This window comes from Callithrix jacchus, chromosome 16 (genome assembly GCF_049354715.1).
Source record: "Callithrix jacchus isolate 240 chromosome 16, calJac240_pri, whole genome shotgun sequence".
Lineage (NCBI taxonomy): Eukaryota > Metazoa > Chordata > Mammalia > Primates > Cebidae > Callithrix > Callithrix jacchus.
The window spans coordinates 33,027,590-33,040,359 of record NC_133517.1 but is presented as its reverse complement, the minus strand read 5'-3'; the positions used below and the strand labels follow the sequence as shown (position 1 = coordinate 33,040,359).

The following is a 12,770-nucleotide window of genomic DNA, read 5'->3' as shown; positions in this document are numbered from 1 at the left end:
ACCTCCACCTCCCAGGTCCAAGCGATTCTTGTGCCGAAGCCTCCCAAGTAGCTGGGATTACAGGCATGCAGCACCATACCTGGCTAATTTTTCTATGGTTTTTTGGGGTGTTTTTTTTTTTTTTGGTTTTTAGGAGAGACAGGGTTTCACCGTGTTGGCCAGGCCAGACTTGAACTCCTGGCCTCAAATGATCCACCCATCTTGGCCTCCCAAAGTGCTGGGTATGATTATAGGCATGCACCTGGCCTAACTCAGTATTTTATCAAGGTTTTATTTGTTAATATTTTCACCTACTCGTGTCCTGTCAGCTCAGCTAGACAGTAAGTCTCCACGGGGAAGGAGCATTGTCTTGTACCTCTCTCAGGTTACATATATAGAATATGCTCCATTGATTTATAAGAATTCCTGGTCCATTAAAGAATCTTGAAATGTTTTTACAAAATAAATTCTCACCTTTAGAGAGGCAAATAGTATGCTGAGCCCCTTCAAAATTTCTTCTACCAACAATGACTTCTTCAGTCTCAGAAAACCAGCATTATCCTCTTCGCAAATGAGGTAGGTGCCTCTAAAAGAGCTCCCAGCAATCCCCATATCTCCTGATATTTGTGCTTTTTCATAACCCCACCCTTTTGAGTGCATGCTGGGCCTAGCGACTTATTTCTAATGGCAAAAGTGATGGGATCGCTTTCAAGATTAGGTCATAGAAAGACTGACTTCCATCTTGCCTGTCCTTTCCTGCTCTGCCGTGCTTCTCTCTCCCCATCTCCCCTTCTCTCTCAGAACTCTCACTCCAGATTGAGGTACCCAGCTGAATTGCACCCAGATTCCTGACTCATAGAAACTGTGACATAATACATGTTTGTTGTTTTAAGCTGCCAAGCTTTAGAGCAATTTGTTTTGCAGAAATAGGTAACAAATGCACTAAATGTTTGACCCAATGTAAAAGAGGCTTGAGGTGTCATGTCAAGGTCAAGAAAGGTTGTCAAAGGTTTTCCACCTTTATTCAGTGTCACAGACCATCCCAGATTTCCCAAAAGTGTGAAGGCACACGTGTTTGTTGGCTATTGTGACACATTCCATTGTTACACAGTTGACACTGTGAGAAGATTCTTCCTTATAATGAACTGAAATCCCTCAAGCTGGCATTAACTCTTCCTGTTGTGGCAAGAGATGGTATAAATGAAAGAGGAAATACAGTGACACGGAACACACTGATGATAGGCAGCCCACACAACACCTGACAGCAAGAAGAAAAATAATGAGCAGTGTGAGGAAGCCACTTCGGCAGCACCCACCAAGCCTCTAGGGAGGCACCCACTCTGTCAGAGGTGTGTCTGGTGAGAGGTGGAGGGACCAAAAGAAAATGTAAGCCCATCCACAAGGCATATGAGGATCTGTCCACAGGACAGCAAAGCTCTAGAAATGATAGTCGTAAGAGGCTGCTACACTTGGAAGCCTCTGAAATGTACGCAGCAAAACAAAAAAAAAACATTTCAAGAAATGCCAGTCGCTCAGTCAAGGGGGTTGATGCTAAATAGACAAATTGTCCCAAACCCAGAGAAATCATAAAACTCCCCGAAATTATAATGTTCTTATAGGAGCTGTTGTATACAAACTAACAAACCATCACAGGACACAGTAAAAGAAAACATAGTTAGACAAAGCAAAACTGATGAAAACAGAGGAACCTGGACTTCATGTAGCAGCCTCTTGAATTGTATTATCAGCTTCTTAGAGAGGGAGGCCCAAGGGTCAAGTCAACTTCCATTGGTATTGCTTACATATTACAGGGTGTCTGACTTTGGGTGTAAATGTTTAGATTCTTTGACAAATATGATGAGATTAGATCTCTTTTAAATGAGATTAGAGGTCAAATAATATATGGGGAAATCCTGCAAATGAGATATCCCTATACACGTGTGCTAGATACTAGTGTAGGTAGTGGTGATACTAATGAGAGTGGTAAGGACAGTCATAGCGGTGATAATTGTAGTAGTGGCAGTGTTTGTTATAAAAGCCCCAACTTAAGAATACTTCTCAGATACTGTTTGATCCCAAATATGGTACCTGTGTGACTCCCAAGGTGCAGTCAACCTCTGCGCTGTGCAAGACATGGATTATTGACCCAATAAATCCTGCCTTTTACCCAGGAGAAGAGAGAAATGGAAGGCAGTTACACAGCATAGGCAGCTCTCATTTCTTACCCAGTCGTTCATTCTCCTGGACCTCAAATACGCTTACTGGTGATGGACATGTAGGTGGATTATCATTAATGTCTTTAACTTTTACATGAATTGTCAGCGGGTATGAAAGTGCTTCTCCATACTCATCCTTTGCAACTGCATAAAAAACATACTACAACAGGAAAGTCAGAGTTAAGACAAGACTCACCCACCACCCGCTGCAAAAGGCAGAGAAAATAGCCATTTCATTTCTATGTGATTTACTCCCTTATTTTTAATTTACTTAAAACTGGGAAATAAGAAAAAATGAGAGGGGTCAGAATTATGTGAAAATTATCATGTCTTTGAAAACCAATAATATGCTGAAGTCTGGAGAGTGCGTGAGTGTGTGTGTGTGTGTGTGTGGGTGGGTGGGTGGGTGTGGGTGTCTGTTTTAAGTAAAATCCGTTTTGCTCTCAACTGTGGATGAGCATGGGACTTTGTCTTGTTGCCTGTGAAACTCTTCTCTTTTACTCACTGCATCCTTTTCTTCTCGGTCCAGGGGCTGAGTCACGTAAATATCTCCTTCCTGGTCAATTGAAAATGGGAATCTTAGCCACTTCTCTTTGTCAACTAAGGAATATTGTGCACCAGGGTCATTCCACCGCACCTACAGGACCCAAAGTCAATTGTGAGGAAAGCTACATTTGGACAGAGAGAACTGGAAAGGAAATAATTTTCTGGTTCTCAGAAATCTCTGACAACCTTGTTTGTGTGTCTGTGGTTTCTTATAACAACTGAATTACATTTTTCACTTTCAACGTAAAATAAGCCTGTTCCGTGCCCCACCCCCACCACCAAGTTATATTGCTCGAAAAAAGCACACCAGGGAATTTTTCTTCTCTAAAGCAATTCTTCACAAACCCTCTAAAGGGTTTCTGGGTTGCTTTCTTTTAGAAGTCTGACCGTGAAGGCTTCCTATCCATGAAACATCAATTTAAGAAACAAAATGTACTTTGTAGCTGGCAGTGTCTGAGGACTAAGCCATGATGTGTGGTGAGCATCTACCACTCACCAATGAAGATGAACAGGGGCAGTAGGAGCCACTCTAAAGTCCTCTCCATGCCATTAAGTAAGACAAATGATACAAAAATAAGGACATTCCTTCCCTAAATATTTAGTCTTAGAGACTTCAGAGATGAGAATAACTGCCAACTCCTAGGGTTGTTTGTAAACAACCTGGCAAAAATAAAAAATAAAACAAGACAAATCTACTGGCTGTACAGACAGAGCCTGGTCTCTCCGATATATTAATAATTACTGAGTTTGCCACGTGGCAGACACAATTCTAAACATATTTATGTGTTATCTCATTTAATCTTCAAACAGTCCTATGAAGTACAGACTACTGTTATGAAAAACTAGGGCACAAGAAAATTAAGTAACTTGCCCAAGGTCCTACTGCTAGTTGAAATTTCCCCAGTAAACTATCCTCAGAGCAGCCCGGGAAGGTATCACAGAGGCAACTTTGTCCCTTCCTAATTATTTAAGCATCACCCATTGTCCATGAAAAGACTACCGTCTTGGTTCTGAAGGGAGCTCCTCTTGTGTCCTAAAAATTCACCCTGAGTTCCTTTCATGCTCTTGAGCTATGCTCTCTCTCTCTCTCTCTCTTCTCTTGGATTTTATAATACCCAGAGCTTTTCTGCAGGCCTGAAAATTGGTTAGGCACTCTAGAATGTTTCCTTGGCAGCCCCAAGAGCCACTAGGCATAGATTCTTTGCAGCACTTACAAATCCCGACGTGGGTAACCTGAATAATAGCTAGGAAGACTTTAGGCCCCCAATTGGAAATTTTCATGGTAATGAGTGCTGACATGCTTTCTTTCTAACTGGGAAAGCAGAATTCTTCCTGCTGTTGTTCCTTTCCCCCACCCCCTGAAGTTGAAGTTCTTTAATTCAACATTCAATAAAGAAATAAATAAATGTCCCTGGGCCCATCCCAATAAATATGATGGGATAAGCCATTCCAGGGCCCCTCAACAATAGTAGCATTAAAAAAAATTTAGGGGAACTACAGACTAGTACTACTTTATAGTATTAATATCTTTTAATATCTAGTATTTTATTTACTTTTACAGATACTATCTCAGTTAATCTTTGCAAAACACTGAAGTATTATCCCTACTTTATTGATGAGTCATTGGGACTCGAAATAGTTAAATGACTTGTTTATGATGAGCCGTTCGAGTAATGGGATGGGAATATGATTTTGTTCATCTGCTTCCAAATCCAGGGATCTCCCACCAATCCACAACTTTCATGTTGAGGAATCTCCTGGGCTTCCAGAAAATATCAAATCTGGGTGGGGTCCAGAGTAGATTTCCAGGAGCTAAGGTAGGAGGGGGCCCAGGGTGAAAGCACATGCCATGGTGGTGGGGAAGTAGGAGCGTCTGAATGGAGGGGAGAGGCACACACAGGAGATAGAAGGCCAGGGGCGAGGGAGTTTCCAAGTGGAAATCTTCCCTACTATGATCCTTTTACCCCCAGCCAGTCCTATCTCTGTTTCTCAGATTATGATGGGGCAAGTCTATTGGGTCAAGATTTTCTTCCATAATAAGAAGCAGCCTTTCAAAACTATTTGTAACCCCCAAATCAAACCATGTCCAAACATACAATGTGTGCACCATATATGACCCACTGCAGGGCAGCCATATCCCACACTCACAGGGAACAACAAATGTCACTTCTGTCTACTTTTAAGGTGAGGGTGAGGGAAGTTCTCTCTGAAAGCAAAAATGTATATCTGATGTAGTTTGGATGTCTGTCCCCTCCAAATCTCATGTTGAAAATAATCCCCAGTGTTGGAGGTAAGGCCTAGTAGGAGGTGACTGGATCATGGGGGCAGATCCCTCGTGAATGACTTAGCATCATGCCTTTGGTGATAAGTGAGTTCTCACTCTGAGTTCACATGAAACATGGTGTTTAAACATGTGTGGCTCCTCCCAACTAACTCTCTTGCTCCCTCCTTGTCATGTGGTGCTCCTGCTCCCCCTTTGCTTTCTGCCATGACTGTAATTTTCCCAAGACCCTCACCAAAAGCAGATGCTGGAGCCATGCTTGAACAGCCTGCAGAACCATGAGCCAATTAAACTTCTTTATGAATTACCCAACCTTGTGTGTTTCTTTATAGCAATGCAAAAATGGCCTAACACAATATCTGCATCCAAGTTTTCTGCCCATGATGCATGGTCAAGTCCAGTGACTTGGGATCAGGGCTATATAATGTGCTTTATAATCATGCTATGCAAAAATGTATCTAATAAACGTATCAGTGAAGACCGTGAGGGTGGGTCTCTACAAAGTGAAACCATTAATCTAGCTGGGCTCTCAGCATTACCTCGGTACTACTCTACTTGGGCTTGGGTACTACCTGAGTGATTTTGATGGGGTGAGGATCAGTCGAGTTTTCCACCATCTCCACAGGTTCTGGTGCTTTCCAAATATTCTCTGTCACTATGACATCCACAGATGTGGTATCACTGAAGGAATTCTCACTCTGGCCACCCATGTCCTTCACTGAGACCACCAGATTATAGGAAGGATTCTTAGCAGGATCCAATTCCTTAGCTCCTATGAGAAGTAGCGGAGAAGGGAATAGGAAGCGTCTCTGGAAGAAACAGACCCAACTACTTCCTTTTTCTGACCAAGACAGTCCTACCAGGGCACCCCTGAACATACCTTCTCGGGTAAGAGAGATGCCCCCAGTTTTGTTGTTGATCTGAAAGTACATGACATTGTTGATCATGGGAAGCTGGATAACAATCTGGTAGTAAAGCTGGGCATTGGGAGTGGCTGGATCATCCAGGTCTGTGGCGTTGACGTATAAGAAGGGCTTTCCTGTTTAACAAAGCATACCCGGAAAAAGGATATTGATTGAAACCCAAACCAACCATAGCTACTTTTTCCTTCTAAAAAGTGGAGATAGAATGGGAAAAGGTATGATAATTCACATGAGTGGTGAAATAAAAGTTTATCCCACTCCCCTTCCCTAAAATAAGATTTCTCAAGGTCTGGTCTAAGACCCTCTAGGGGTCCCTGAAACTGTTTCAAGTGCTCTATGAAGCTAATGGTCATGTATGTGTTAATGATCCATTTAAAGTACAAGATAATTTAATGAATTTTAGTGTAAAGGAACGGAAAATATGGCATTGATATTGATTTCACTTTGCAACTGATATTTAAGAAACCACCATTTATTGAGTTTGGATATAGTACTAAAGAATGTTCAGTTACCTGAAAATACCATTGAAATATTCCTCTATTGTCAAACTGCATATCTGTGTAAGGCTAATTTTCCTTCATAAATTTCAACCAAAATAGCACATGGCAACCGAATGCATGTAGAAACAGACATGAGAATCCAAGTATTTTCTATTAATCCAGACGTTAAAGAGATTTGCAAAGATTAAAGCAATGCCATTTTTTCACTCTTTTTGTCTTGAATATACAATTATTTTCACAAACATGTTGATTGGTGTTATTTTAAATGAATTAATTTTTTAAAATTCTAATACAGTAAATGTTGATAGATATAACCAGTGATGTATTAGAGACAGCTAATGAGACTCAGTTGTTGAATTTTCAGAAATTTTCTGTGTCAATTAACACCAATGGTCACTTGCAATGGGCCATGGTAGGAATCATTGCAACATGGAAATTGGAAAATTCTACAAATCAGAGCTTTGTCCCCCCAAGAGAAATAGCTGTTAAGCCTTTACCAGGACACCACTGAATATAACCCATGTATCTACAAGTTCTTTGGAGTCCTCAGTAAATTTTAAGAGAATATACAAGTCCTGAAACAAAAAAGTTTGAGAACCATTCTGTAGAAGATTCTATTAGTGAAGAGAGAAAAGGTGCAGCCTGGAGGTCTGGAGGCTTCACATTTAGCAGAGTCTGTGTGAGTCTTTGCTATGCAGCCTGAGGGACAGGGACATTGCTCCACATAATAAAGTGACGTGAACTTTTTTCATGATTTATTGGAAGCAGGCATTGAAGAAAGAGAAGGAAAAGATGAAGTAACTGAAGCTTGATGGTGGGATGATGCAAATGGTCCCAAGTCTTGATTAGTATTATTTTAAATGAGTATCTTTTTAGATTTCTAATACAGTAATGTTGATATATATAACTAGTAATGTACTAGAGACAGCTTACATTTCTGAGAACTCAGAAATCTAATATTCATTTATGTTGTGTGCATTGTTAGGAGGTGGTGCTCCTTCCTAGGAGCATGCTGGACACGCTCATGCTTTATGAAGGGCTCTTGTGGAAGTGCAAGGTAGAAGGTCAATGCGGCATAGAGAAGGCCTGAACCATAGCTGGGACACGAGAGGAAACGAGCTGGAAACCAGTGACAATGGCAATGGAGGTTCCTGAGAAGATAAGGGGAGTAAGTTCACCTTTCTAGAGTGTTCTAGAGCTCTGAGGTATCTTAAAGCTCACCCTAGAAAACTGTTTTTTAACTAGAGGTAATTTGGTTTTTTTGAGACAGAATCTCATTCTGTTGCCCAGACCGAGTGCAATGGTGTGATCATGACTTACTACACAGTCTGAATCTCCTGGGCTCAAGTGATTGTGCTGCCTCAGCCTCCCAAGGAGCTGGGACTACAGGCATGTACACCACACCTACCACACTTTATTATTTTTTTGTACAGAGAGGCTCTCACTTTGTTACCCAGGCTGGTCTCAAACTCCTGGCTCAAGTGATCCTCCTAATTTGGCCTTCCAAAGTGCTGGGATTTTGTGCCCCCCAACCCCCAGCAGAGGACATTTGGCAATGCCTGGAGACATTTTTATTGTCACAACTTGGCGGGAGACACATAATGGATAGAGGTCAGAGAGACGTCCGCCAATCATCCCACAAGGCACAGAACAGCCTCTGATCAAAAAAAGAATTACCGGGGCCGGCGCGGTGGCTCAAGCCTGTAATCCCAGCACTTTGGGAGGCTGAGGCAGGTGGATCACGAGGTCAAGAGATCGAGACCATCCTGGTCAACATGGTGAAACCCCGTCTCTACTAAAAATACAAAAAATTAGCTGGGCATGGTGGCGCGTGCCTGTAATCCCAGCTACTCAGGAGGCTGAGGCAGGAGAATTGCCTGAACCCAGAAGGCGAAGGTTGCGGTGAGCCGAGATCGCGCCATTGCACTCCAGTCTGGGTAACAAGAGCGAAACTCTGTCTCAAGAAAAGAAAAGAAAGACATGCTCTAGAGCAATAGAGATAGTGAAACAACTCGCAGATCAGTGTGAAATGTAAGATAGTGTCTATTCAGTGACAGTTGCAGCTGTAAGCCACCAGAGTCTGCCCCTTCCACCTGAAACCCTTCCATCTTTCCATAAATATCTCTGGCCCCTGCCTGTTACCTGGGCGAGAGTTCTGCCTTACTGAGCCTTCATACTTTGACTGGAGAAACATGGGTCGATTGTCGTTGATGTCCTTCACTTCTATGGTGATGGGGACTGGACCCTCCACTATAGCTCCACTAGCATCCAGGGCTGCAACCTGATGTTGAGGAAAAGGAAAGCATGTTGATGAGACCGGACTTCATGTCACATGCCCAAAAATCACTGGAAGGAAATTAGAGCTCAAAGAACCACTGGCCTGGTGACTGTAGGAGAGAAAGAACTCATAAAAGCCTAAATTGGCAGCTGCTAAAATGGAGATTGTATCAGTTAAGCCTGGCTAATCGTGCCGGCGACTTTCTAGCGGTGGGGTGTGCTGGACACTGAACATGGCTCTGTTCTGGATGGCTGGAGTCCGTGAAATAAGGGCACTTTGACACCTGAGAATATGAAAGTGTGTCCTCTTCCAGAGCCATTTTGGTGGTCAGCCTGCAGGGCCTGCAGCAGAAGTACCAGACAGAAAGCTTTTATCTCACTCTTTTTTCCATAGTTAGCTTTCTGCCTTTACTAGGTATTTAGATACCAACCGTGAAAACTAAAGGAGAATGAGTGGGAGAAGGATCTTTTTAGTTAGCTTCTGGCTATCGGTTCCTTCTGCTTGTTCCAATGCTCAAAGGAGCTCCATCCCAGCACCGATGCAGCCTTCTTTATGGGTCTAAGCCAATGCAAGGGCCCCAGGCAGATACCACGGAAGTATCAGAAACATGTTGACTTTTGATCCAAGTACCTAAGCATGGCCTTATATGGTTAAGTAATGCCGTCAGAGGGTCTTGGCAATGTAAATGGGGTTACTCTGGTTAAAAAGCCTAAAGAAAAGGATATGTTTGCCATATCCCTCTGTAGTTGGTAAGAAACAGACCAATGAGGATTGCAAAAGCATGCCATTAATGTAAGGAAAGCTGTAACTGGGGCCTATGCAAGGGAGGAAGGTGCCAGCAATACTTCCAGAACAAAGGTGCTCAGAGAGGCTGGAATTAGATTCCTTTGCCTGGTGTCAATTTACCTGGAGATTATGAGTGGATCTTGCTTCCCTGTCCAAGGCTCTGGTGTAATACAGAAGTCCATCCCGTTCTATCATAAATATGTTGTCTGTCTCCCCGGTTAGTTCAAAAGTCACAGCAGGAGGATTGGCCTTAAACTAGGGGGAAAAAAGCAAAAAATAGATTAGTTTGTAAGGGGAAAAACAATTTTGTTTTTGTAAACTAGGGGGAAAAAAGCAAAAAATAGATTCGTTTGTAAGGGGAAAAACAATGTTGAATTTGTAAAAGGTCACCAATTTCAGGTAAAATTTTCATTGCTTCAATTACTAAATAAGAAATCCTCAATTTTTATTTATTTATTTATTTTTTTTTTTTTTTTTGAGACAGAGTTTCACTCTTGTTACCCAGGCTGGAGTGCAATGGTGCAATCTCGGCTCACTGCAACCTCCGCCTCCTGGGTTCAGGCAATTCTCCTGCCTCAGCCTCCTGAGTAGCTGGGATTACAGGCACGCGCCACCGTGCCCAGCTAATTTTTTGTATTTTTCGTAGAGATGGGGTCTCACCATATTGATCAGGATGGCCTCGATATCTTGACCTCGTGATCCACCTGCCTCAGCCTCCCAAAGTGCTGGGATTACAGAAATCCTCAATTTTTAAAGCAATGCCTTCTGCAAGTTTACTTGAACAATAATTGTGTAACATTCAACATACATTTTCCTCAAGAAAGAGTATAAAATATGATTTGATACATTGACAAAACTCACTGATGCTTTAAATTGTAGCTGGGATTAAAAGAGACTTTTTGGTAATATCTGAAATCTACGACATTACTAGCTTCTAAGAAACATTAGAAGGGGTAGCTTTCTTGCTAGGACAAAATGTCATTTAGCACTACTAAAAATTGTGTCAAAGAGTAATAGACACATTAATGTTAAGGAAAGTTTATAAGTGGCTTCAACTTAATGCAAACACTATGTGATAATCTATTACTTTTTCAGAAATGAAGAAAATACCAACCACCATGTTCATAGATATGGCTATATCACTTTTAAGACCATGAGAACAGAAAATTCACATAAAATGAAGAAAACATAAAAGTCGTTCAACCTTATTAAGTTTTCATATACTTTTATATATTTTATTAACAAATTTAAAACAAAATGTTAGTATGGATGTAAAGAAACATTGACGGAAATATAAATTCCTATAAACCCTATAAGAAATAACTTGCACAAAATTTTATACCCTTTGATAGCAAACATTACTATATAGAATTTACCATATGGAAATATTTTTTTCAAACAAGTACATGCCTGTAGTGTAAATAACTATTTATTTATTTATTTATTTATTTAAGATGGAGTTTCGCTCTCGTTACCCAGGCTGGAGTGCAATGGCTCAATGTTGGCTCACTGCAACCTCCGTCTCCTGGGTTCAGTAAGGTTGAAAACTCCTAAATGGTCAAAAAAGGGACAGTGAAATTATTATGGCACATAAACTCGACAGAATATTAATCATTAAAATGTTAATTCCACAAATTATGGGGAAACATAAGAAATAATAATGTAAAGTCACAGAATTAAATTTGAGAGTAAATCTAGATTGATTGTTATAGTACCAAAAGAATTCATGTCCCAGGCAAGAAATGGAATTTTAAAAAATACAAAATAGTTGATGTGTTAAATGGGTAAGATTATAAGTAAAAAAGTTTTTGTGCATCCTTGCTTGTTGATATTATATTGTTTATATAATAAATGAAAGTGTTGCTATTTTATGTTTTCAGAAAAAGACCTGGACATCAGTGGGAAAGGTGGAGTAAGGACCTGCAGAAAACTGCTCCTCCATAAAAGTAATGAGAACACTGGCAAAAATTGTAAACATCATCTTTTTCAGAATATGGGAAATTAACCAGATGCTTGCAAAATCCAAGGAATGTTTATTTAAAAAAAGAAAAACTACTAAATATCAGTGAAAGCCAAGCTTTGTGGTGTTTAAATGCATCCTAATACCATGGTCCTTTCCTAAGATCTGAAGTAGCCTTGAAAACAACAGCATCATGCCAAAGTACCATGGAGAGGACAAGAAGTGTTTGTATCTTCCCAAAAGCTCCATCACCAGAGAACTATCATTATCTATGCTGTTGGCATTCCCCTGGGAACACCTACTCACAGGCTTATCTTCATTTGACCTGACTCAGAATTTACATACTACACACAATTTTTCCCCTGGGGCATTTGTTGAAAACAACCATCAGCAATTGTTCAACACTGCAGTTACCTGAGACTGTGATAATAGTTGAAGCTAAGAAGCAGCTGACCACAACACTTAAAAGAGAAAGACTGGAGTGGTGGTGGGGGTGGGGGGAAATTTAAAAAAAAAAAAAAGAGAAAGCCAGGAAATGAGATGTCCATAAGGGGCTTTGAAAATCTCTAATATATTCCTGGCAATCTACAAAGCCACCATCATGAGTAGGGCTCTGCACATGCCTGGGAAAGGCCTGAGAAGGCCCTAATCCCTCACCTCTGGCTGACCTGGAGGCTCTACATAAGCAGAAAGGGAAGGCTAAGGCAGAGTTGTAAACAGCCTGCCACACAGTTGAAGGTGTGGCCCAACATGCACACAGTGCCCCTTGGTAAACACCAGGAGACTTACTGGCTTAAGGCATTTAGGGAAATCTCTATCTAGTCATTAGCTGAACACTAAGCTAACTAAGCAGAGACTTCAGTGGCCAGACGTGACAAAGAATACAGACTTTACAGAATTCATTCAAGAAAGTCACTAAGCAAACAAACAGCATCAACAACCAACTCTAGGAAAAAGAAGATATATGATTTCTAAAGTTGCCACATCACATTATTTAAAATGTTCAGTTTTTAACAAATTATGAAACATATAAAAATATTAAAAAGTTAAGTCAATAGAAACTGTCCCTAAGAAGCCCAGATGTTGGATTTACTAAAGATTTTAAATAATCTATTTTAGATAGATTCAAAAATAAAAAAATTATATCAAAAGAATTAAAGTTTAAAAATAATGTCTCATCAGATACAGAATATTGATTAAAAAATAGAAATTTTTAAAGATAGAAATTCTACAGTTGATAACGATAACTGAAAGGAAAAATTCATAAGAGGGTATTGAAAAGCAGATTTGAGCTGGAAGAA

General features: G+C 40.7%; 1 protein-coding gene and 1 long non-coding RNA gene across 3 annotated transcripts in view; one reads left to right on the top strand and one right to left on the bottom strand.

Moving 5' to 3' along the window:
• The window catches only part of CDH17 (cadherin 17), an 80,551-nt gene that overhangs the window by 35,465 nt on the left and 32,316 nt on the right, over positions 1 to 12,770 (bottom strand). The window contains exons 4-9 of the mRNA XM_002759081.6: positions 9,630 to 9,764; positions 8,588 to 8,726; positions 5,903 to 6,061; positions 5,595 to 5,794; positions 2,701 to 2,832; positions 2,205 to 2,355 (exon numbers count right to left, since the gene is read on the bottom strand). Coding sequence (XP_002759127.1) covers positions 2,205 to 2,355; positions 2,701 to 2,832; positions 5,595 to 5,794; positions 5,903 to 6,061; positions 8,588 to 8,726; positions 9,630 to 9,764 — 916 coding nt within the window. The remainder of the gene's footprint in view (positions 1 to 2,204; positions 2,356 to 2,700; positions 2,833 to 5,594; positions 5,795 to 5,902; positions 6,062 to 8,587; positions 8,727 to 9,629; positions 9,765 to 12,770) is intronic.
• Positions 1,117 to 12,620, top strand: LOC144579718 (uncharacterized). Of its 2 annotated transcripts, XR_013527902.1 has the most exons (3): positions 1,117 to 1,328; positions 7,431 to 7,613; positions 11,390 to 12,620. It is a non-coding gene; the product is annotated as an uncharacterized LOC144579718 (long non-coding RNA). The 2 variants fall into 2 exon arrangements; XR_013527901.1 differs by lacking the exons at positions 7,431 to 7,613; positions 11,390 to 12,620 and adding an exon at positions 2,725 to 5,334.